This window comes from Cryptotermes secundus, unplaced genomic scaffold, assembly GCF_002891405.2.
Source record: "Cryptotermes secundus unplaced genomic scaffold, Csec_1.0 scaffold285, whole genome shotgun sequence".
NCBI lineage: Eukaryota > Metazoa > Arthropoda > Insecta > Blattodea > Kalotermitidae > Cryptotermes > Cryptotermes secundus.
This window is the reverse complement of record NW_019744410.1, coordinates 220,861-229,693: the sequence shown is the minus strand read 5'-3', so window position 1 is coordinate 229,693 and position 8,833 is coordinate 220,861. Positions and strand designations below refer to the sequence as shown.

Sequence of the window (8,833 nt, the reverse complement as noted above, 5' to 3'; positions counted from 1 at the left end):
ATAAGGCGTACAACCTCACCATTATCTGTGAGCTGATTGTCTAGAAAATGTGGGATCCTCGACATCTCACAACCGTGGGCCTCCACGGCCTGTTACAGGGATACATTTACCTTACCTTTCATAATCTATATAGTTAAAATAGCATCAGTAAGTAACCTACGAATAAAACAGTAATTTTTCTGATCAAATTCTCATATACTGTTGAAGGTGATCTCTAGATGTGGAGGATAATTATAAATGTATTTAATAGCAAGTCAGGTACAGCCAGGAATAGGCTAATGGGGAGTGTGGGAGGGGTTGTTTTTGCACCTGTTTCGTGCAGAATATTGTATTTATGTAACTAAGCACAGAACATCAGATAATACTAGCCAGTTGAATTGGTACTATGAAGTGTGTGTGTTGGGTGCTTGATTGAATAATTCTTGAGTTATTTAATAACATTTCTTCATTTGCAGAGGTTATGTAGTGTCAAATGATAGAATGATTATGAACGAGAAATTAGTCTTATCTCTTTTGGTGACTTGCAGTTAAGGAGAAGTCTGATCTTGTAACTAAGGTGCCCCAAATTATGATCTTGTGAGATGTGATTCTTGGATGACCCTGCTACTTCCAACTCTGGGATAGGAGAATGATTCCTTCTAAATGCTGTTATCACTCTGCCACTGAATATTCCTGTGAAACTTTGGTGCCTGTCTGCCAGACTGCACGGTGTCAGGTCCCGCTGTCTCGTAGTGTGCCCCAAATCATTACAGAATGAAACTCTAAACATATTTCACATAATTACTGTTTCTTGCATGAATTTCTCCTTTAATCAGTATTGTATACAAATTATGGATTTCATAGATGGTAACTTTTTAAAATCTTAATGTGCCATGTTTTTCAGTCATGAAGTAATGCATTATGAGTAATATTGAAATAGATGGAGGTTTAAAGGTTCAGAATGGAGACAGCAGGTTCTTCAAAATAATTGTTAACCATATAAAAAACTATCTAACCATCTAACCATATCCCAGAAGAACTTCTGTGTATTATTTTATGTCGTCTTATAACTAAGTTTGTACCTGAAAATGCTATTAAAAATATGTCATTAATAACCATGATGTATATATTGCTGCACAGGTAGCAGATGAGACAGCTAATGCTTCCCAGCGACTCAATATATTTGATAATGATGAGTTTGACATCATGACCCAAGATCAAGTGGATACATCTAGAATTCACAAAGGAAAGAGGTGACTTTGCATGTCATATTACAAGAGGCAGTCAAAAAGTTCCCGGAATGGTGGTATAACACTCTAATGATAGGCATATGGCAACACTTAGCTAATCACCTTCACAGTAGGACCCTTGTGTGCACACACACTTACTCCATCGATCCTGCCATTGTTGGAAGCAGTGGTGGAAGGCTTCTTTTGGAATCTTTCGGATCTCAGCCGTCGTGTTTGATGTCCTCCATGGTTGAGGAACGTATCCCCTTGAGACCGATATTCAGAGTAGGGAACAGCCAGAAGTCACTCGGAGCAAGATCTGGAGAGTGCGGTGGTTGAGCGATGACAGGAATGTTTTTCTCAGCGAGGAATTGCTGCACAATAAGCAATGTGTGGCTCGGTGCATTATTGTGATGCAGAAACCGCTGTCCCTGCCACTTGTCGCACCGCTTCCTCCGAACTGCATCACGCAACCTCTGCAAAACTTGCATGTAGAAATGGTCAGTAACAGTACCAACTTCTTGATCCAACTCCATGATGGTCATTCTACAATCACATCAAATCAGTTGTCACACTTTTCCAGTAATTTCTTCGATTCTGGATGTTGAAGGTCTCCCGCTGCACTGGTCATCCTCTAACCTCTCCTGTCCATTCTTAAACTGGGAAAACCAGTTGTAAACTGCGGATTTCTTTAGTGCAGTATCACTGTAAACTTGCTGCAGGGCCAATAGTGTCTCTGAAGCAGATTCCCAATTTGCACATGAACTTTATGTTCGCACGCTTTTCGAACTGTGACATTCCGCCGAATGACCAACACTCACGTCTAATTCAAACGGAACAGTAACGACACTGCACACTGAAACCTGTCTCCAGACCTGTTGTGTCTGCGAGCAAACATGCTGAGCTTCCCACCACAACAATGTGTGCACTATCTTATCCATCGTTCTCCGCCTGCAGGGGAATTCCGGGAACTTTTTGACTGCCCTATGTATACACATAAAAATGGTGAAGTTGTCCCTGAGTTTAACTAATTAAGCACTGCACCATGAAGGCGTATGGAGGAGTGGATGTATAGACCCGTGTTTTCTTGACCTCAGCACTTGTTTGAGGTGAGTGGTCAGCTTTCACCCCCAGAGAAGGAAACCCCTGTACCCGTTAGATAGGAGGCTGGGTGGGCCCCAGAGCCAGTCTGGATGAAACGGAGAAGTGAAAATTCCTGCCCCCACTGGGACTTGGACTCCAACCCCTCAGTCATCCAGCCTGTTGCCGGTTGCTATCCTGACTCATATACATACACATTCACATGTTAGTTTCTTCCCATGCATGCATTATATGGAGTGAAGATTAAACATCTCCTTTATGTGAGGCTTCAAATTAAACAATATATATGAGACAAACTCCGTCTTAAGTGCAACAATTTAATTGTAGTTCTTTTATTCTTCCCTTCCTCGACACAACATGTTTCGGGAATATGTCATATAAATACAAAACATATGTACAGACCCAATGGAGTTCTCACACAAGAGAAACCAAAATACACAGTGACTACACACAAGGCTATTTAAAGATACACAAGTTATTTTCTAGACAGTAGGCATTCATCAGCAGAGTGGAATGAATGTGTATTTAAGTATCGTTTCAGTGCTATTTTAAATCGTGCCTTTTCATTCATAAGACCTTTGAGATCAGATGGCAGGTTATTAAAAATGTTGATCCCAGCATAATATGTGCTTTTCAGAAAGCATGAGAGGTTAGCAATTGGTTTATGAAGACAATTATAATTGATCTTTCCATTTCATGATGCTAAGATCCAGTCTGCATAATATGTTATATTTTTATGTTCTATAGGAAAGGAAAACATAAGAACTTGATTGAGTTAATAGATGATAAATCTCATCGAGCAGAGTTCCGTGACATGTACGCCAAATTTGGCGTAATTGACACTGAAGGGAGCATGTATGATGATGAATATGATGACACGTATGATCACTTGGATGTATCGGTTGGAGACGAAGGTGATCTGGAGAGGTAAGAATTAAAGAAGTAAAACAGACATGCAACCATTGTTATTACTTGCTCTTATCTGAGAATGATGAAGTCTTATAATTCTGTTATCTGTTCAGGCATCATATCAGTCTGTGCCATTGTCTTCTTCTAGTTATATTACTTTTATTTTGTAAAATGTATTAAGCCATCAGATATTTTATGTTGTAACTACAGTGCAAACCCCATTCAGTGTTTGTTGATCTTCGTATTTCCCTCATTTATCATTTCATTTCAGTAATGCCATCCCTTCTGTCACACCTGTTTAAAGCTTCCCTGAATTTTATGTTCCAATCCACTGGCCCCAGATAAATACTAAATGTGGATTTTATTGTGGCAGGCATATAAAGAAGCTGGAAGTTCAGTATTGCTAAGATCAGAGCCTACAATTGAGCATCCTTATGTGGCAGTTCAGTATATATATCCTCGTGGCCTATTTCTGAAAGATTCAGTTTAATATTATCCCACGATCTTTGCTGTGGTCTTCCAAATGGCTGCTATTCACCAGGTTTCCCCATTACAATTCCAAAATATTTATATCTATTTTTATTGGTCACATGTGACTTACATGAAACCTGACTATATATAAAGTTGAAAACTAAAGTAAAGGTATCCCTGTAACAGGCTGTGGAGGCCCATAGGGTTGTGAGATGTTGAGGTTCTCACATTTTCTACACAATCGGCTCATAGATGGCAGCAAGGTTGTCAGCCTTATGCACTGGCCACCCTTTACCCCCCAAGAATATTCCAAGAATATGCAGTAGTGAAGTTGGTTGAGGCACTATGCTACAAGCCGGAAGGTTGCAAGTTCAAGTCCCAATGAGGTCGCTGGATTTTTTTTTCAATTGACCTAATCCATCCAGCCGCACTATGGCCCTGGGGTCAACTCAGCCTCTAACAGAAATGAGTACCAGGAATGTACAGACAATACAGACAAATCTCTATTTAATGAACTTTCAAGAAACAAAAAAATTAATATTTACAAACATTGCATGGACTAATAAATTGCTACTCCCAGTTCATTTAATGAACACAGAACTCCACACTTACAAACATTCAACTTATAAACACATTTCAAAGAAAAGAAAGTTCGGGTTTACCTGTATAGTTAACAACATTTCCCTGCCAGTAAATTAATCAGCCTGATAAGGAAGTTGCGTTCCACATTCTTTGATGGCGTGTGGCCACTAAGCCTACTTTGAGACTCATTTTATATTTCATTTAATTCATATGTATGTGAAGAGTTGGCACAGATATCTAGAATACTTGATTTTTAGTAGTTCTTACTTTTTATGTTGATTTCTAATACTATTTTAAATGAAACAGCCTGGCATAGCCTGTAGTGTTTGATTTGTCAGTAAGTGGATAATGTAGAGTCCAGTAAACCACCGTACATTCCCTTAGTCCTGCTTCATACAATCCATTTTCACTCTGCAGTATGCAATTTGATATTGAAAAAGTATTTGTTTGTCCTCTGTGCTGATACAGGGGGAATGTATTTATGATGATGGAGGTAGTACATATTAAATTATTCACTTCACAGGAGACCATTTGTCGTGCCACGTGTGCTGTGTAGCAAAGATGAGGAGGACTCCAGTGAAGGAGAGAGTGAGGGAGAGGAACAGGGAGAGAGAGAGGAGAAAGCAGGGCCACCACGGGATGAGTTCGTACCAAATCCAGAGGAGCAGAGAGCTAAAGCTGAGCAACGCCGACAGCAGAAGATGCAATCTCGTGGCAGGGTCTGGAGAGGTTCTGGTCCTAAGGATAGAGATGTTGCTGGTGTGTGAATGTTGAATATTTTTAAAGCAGATTATACCCTTGGGTGCTGCCGTAATTCCGTGTATAACGTAGAATAAAATATAAAGCAGGCCTAAGTACTTAGAAAGATAGGATGGGATGGATTGGATTGATCTGGCTCAGGATAGGGACCAGTGGATGGCTCTTGTGAACACGGAAATGAACCTTCGGGTTCCATAGAATGCTGGGCAATTCTTGAGTAGCTGCAGAATTGGCGGCTTCTCCAGGAGGGCTCAGCTTCATGAGTAAGTAAGTAAGTAAGTACTCTTTTATTTCTATAATTCATTTTTACACCCTAAAATTACATAAAATGACAGTGACAAGATGAAGAAAGTCTTGACAGTGTGAGATTTGTGGCATGTGAAAGGTGGGGGAATTTGGTGCTATAGAAGTTAGGCACTATGATAGAGCCTTTTGAAGCATGTCAGTGGGTGTATGACCTGCAGCCTCGTCTTGCTTAAACTGTTGCATTCAGAGAGTAACTTTCACACCAGCATCTTGGGGTGAATTTTTTTTTTGAAATTGAGGTTGTACATTTTTGTCTGACCAGTTTAAAATATGGCCCTCTGTTGCAATATGTTCAGTATGGCTGGTAACACTCTACAGTAAAAGTTGTTTAGGTACATATATTGCAATTTTGACACCTCTTAACCAGCACAAGGAAACTGACGACTCTGGCAAGTGACAACCTATATCCTAAGCATGAAAAGTTGCAGGGGATGCTTTCATTCTTTGGGCTGGTTTATGCTAGGTCGTTCTGTAGTGCATAATCAGACATTGCAAAGTCATAGTTAGAATTCCTGCTTCATATTCAGTAGGCCCTTGGTTCATTCGTGTCTTCACCTGGAGAGATTACTACCTGATGTGTGTCTGTCCAGGCAAATGNAATTTCTACTGTCGCCATAGCCTACCGGTACTGGTGCATGCTATCAGCCCCGTTCAGCCAACGAGGTCGGCCGTCGGTACCTGATATTTCCCCAATCTACCAGAGGCATTGGAAACTACTTGGGTGGGAAATTGTTGCCTAATTTTGCTCAGGGGTCTCCTAGAGACATGAGGATCTTTTACGTGCCATAAATCTTCAACACGGGACCCACGGCTTAAAGTCCCTCCCGGAGGACTTGTTCCCTGAATTTTTCCGCCCTTAAAAATTCCACAACCTCCGCCGGGTTTGAACCCGCTTACCTTGAGTCATGAGGTGGGAACGTTACCCCTAGACTATGGAGGCCACTTTTCGTAACCTATGTAGCTGATACAGGTTTATTAAATTAACCAAGAAGAGAACAAAATCTTTAAGATATGTGTATGGAACAGTTGGATGTCAAAGCCTGGCTGGAATGAAAGATATCACACTTGAGAAATGCACTTAGAATTTAGAAACATTCCTAATTTGAAATTTTTCTATATCTTTAAATTGTTATTCTGTGAATATTACAATATGTTATCATTGTTAACTGGCTACTCATGTAACTGAATATCTTAAGGTAACTGTTCTCTGACTTAGTGCAGATTGGGAGAGAAAACTAGTGCACTGTTTATGTTTGGGAAAATGTATTTTTTTATTTTGATTAGGCTTGAATAGTGTGGAATGTTTTACTGACTTAATATTAAATCATCTACAGAAATTTCTGTTGAAAGGGGATGTGATGAAGAATATATGTTGACGCTTAATTTTTCTTATCAAAAGTTTGAAAATTTTGCATTTTGAAAATATTGGCTTCAAAATTCCAGCAGTTTAATACTTTGGAACAAGCAATACAGTAACCACTAAACAATTTATGCAGATAGGTGGTTCTGTATATTTATTATTTTGTTTTATACAGACTAAATTTCATGAATGCTTCTCTTATCGAGCTGTGTGTGTAATGTTTGTTGCAGGAGGCCCCAAAGGTCAGGGGCAACAGAAGGAAGTTCTTATTAACAGAGAGCACAAAAATGTGCATAAGGCCAGTCATGGAAATCATAACAGACGAGTGTTATCACAAAGAAAGAGGCAGCAGAGGATGTAATGGCCTGCTGATTCTTATGCTAATTCCTGTTTCATAATCTTATGTTGTATTTCCATAATACAGCTCTAAATGGAGCAGCTGTGAAGATGAGGGAGTTGGATGTGTAATGTTTCTACACTAAGGATTTCTTGTGATGTATATACACTTATCTTGCCATATGAAAAATAAGAACATTAGTATACAATATTTATTTCTTCATATAGTTATTTTATTATATAGACTGCTATTCAGATCTTTAATTTAGTCTTCCTTGCCCTAAACCTTATATATCTTCTAGGAAATATCCATCTCACAGTACATTTTAGAAGTGGATCCGATGAGCTGTGTTCCTAATTATCCATATACCGAATTAATGAAGCCCCATGCCATGAACACGTATGTGGGAGTGGAGGTATTAACACCGCTCTTTTCCTCTCGCCTTTACTTGTATCGGCGCAGTCGGAACGGTNATACGATATTAAAGATCACAATACATTTCCAGTAATATCGAAACATAAGACTTTTGAAATTTAAAATTACGGAGAATTAATTAGAAATAAATTTCAGGTTCATCAATAATCATCCAAATAAATAAGGGCTCAGAATGATCAGCGTCAGTATATTTAATATATCTGTGACAGTAAAATGAAATTGATTCAAAGTGGCATGAATTAAGAAATCAACACACTGCCATCTTTATCAGTAGGCAGGCATACATGCAGAGTAATTCCAACAGTTTTGGATCCTCATCCTGATATATGGGGGTAATTTTGTGTCTATATGCAGATGGCATGCCAGACCAGATCCATTCAGATTTCTTCAGAAACTTTAAACATATTTCTTATATATATCTCCCCCTCAACAGACACACACACTCTGAATTAGAACTGGTCACAACTGAGGTGGCACCTACTACTGAGGTTGCTTGTTCTTTTTATAAAAGGTGTATGATCATGTTTATTGTTTTCACATAACCAATTTTTAGCCCATTTGGAATGGTGTGTAGGTGTATTCATTAATAGCATCATATTGATGTACACCATGGCACAACCAAGTGCTTAATTCAGAAATGCAACGTGAAGACATATGGGGAACCTTGACTTCAGTACTAGATTGAGGTGATTGGTCAGCTTTACCCCAGGGGAAACAGTGCCAGTACCCATTGCATAGGATGCTGGGTGGGCCCCAGAGTTGGCCTGAATGCTATGAAGGGAGAAAAATCTTAACCCTACCAGGAATCAGACCCGTCATCCAGCCCATTGCTGTACCGATTGAGCTATCCCAGCTCTTTGGTACAACATTTTGCGTTTTTTTTTTTACAGAAATATGTAACTTCCCTGACAGTGGGTCACGTTTTTGACCAAGTTGAAAGATTTTGAGGTAGATCAAATCCCCAGAGTTACAACATTTTTCACCCACTGATGCTAGGTTTTAACCTTGCCATCAATCCGGAGTCTTAGCCTCCGGTTCCATATTACACATAGTGGCTGACGGTGGTTTTAATCTGTTGCAGAGTTCTTCACTATGGCCCAAGTCTGTAAATGAAATTGTGCATGGTCCACTACGAGCATAACCTCTCAGACATTGACCTGAATTTCAGTTTAGAATAAGCGACAGCATCATGGACGCCGTAAGAGTGAATATTTTTGTCTTTAGAAATTTAGACCTGCTGAGTTGTAAAACAGTGCAACTGAAACTCATATGATGAATGCAATTACCCAATGAGAGTATGCTTCAGAAAATTAGACATACGTTCAGGGCAGAGCCTTAGATCGTGCGGTTAGTCACTGGCTTCCC

At 39.5% G+C, this 8,833-nt stretch overlaps 1 protein-coding gene across 2 annotated transcripts in view; it reads left to right on the top strand.

The window, feature by feature from the left end:
* LOC111874695 (activating signal cointegrator 1 complex subunit 2) overlaps positions 1–7,255 on the top strand; it is a 27,419-nt gene extending 20,164 nt beyond the window's left edge. For both annotated transcript variants that reach the window (XM_023870410.2, XM_023870409.2), the window contains exons 12-15: positions 1,120–1,232; positions 3,057–3,236; positions 4,795–5,030; positions 6,927–7,255. In XM_023870410.2, coding sequence (XP_023726178.1) covers positions 1,120–1,232; positions 3,057–3,236; positions 4,795–5,030; positions 6,927–7,057 — 660 coding nt within the window. In that variant the 3' untranslated portion in view covers positions 7,058–7,255. The remainder of the gene's footprint in view (positions 1–1,119; positions 1,233–3,056; positions 3,237–4,794; positions 5,031–6,926) is intronic.
* The last annotated feature ends 1,578 nt before the right edge of the window (positions 7,256–8,833 follow it).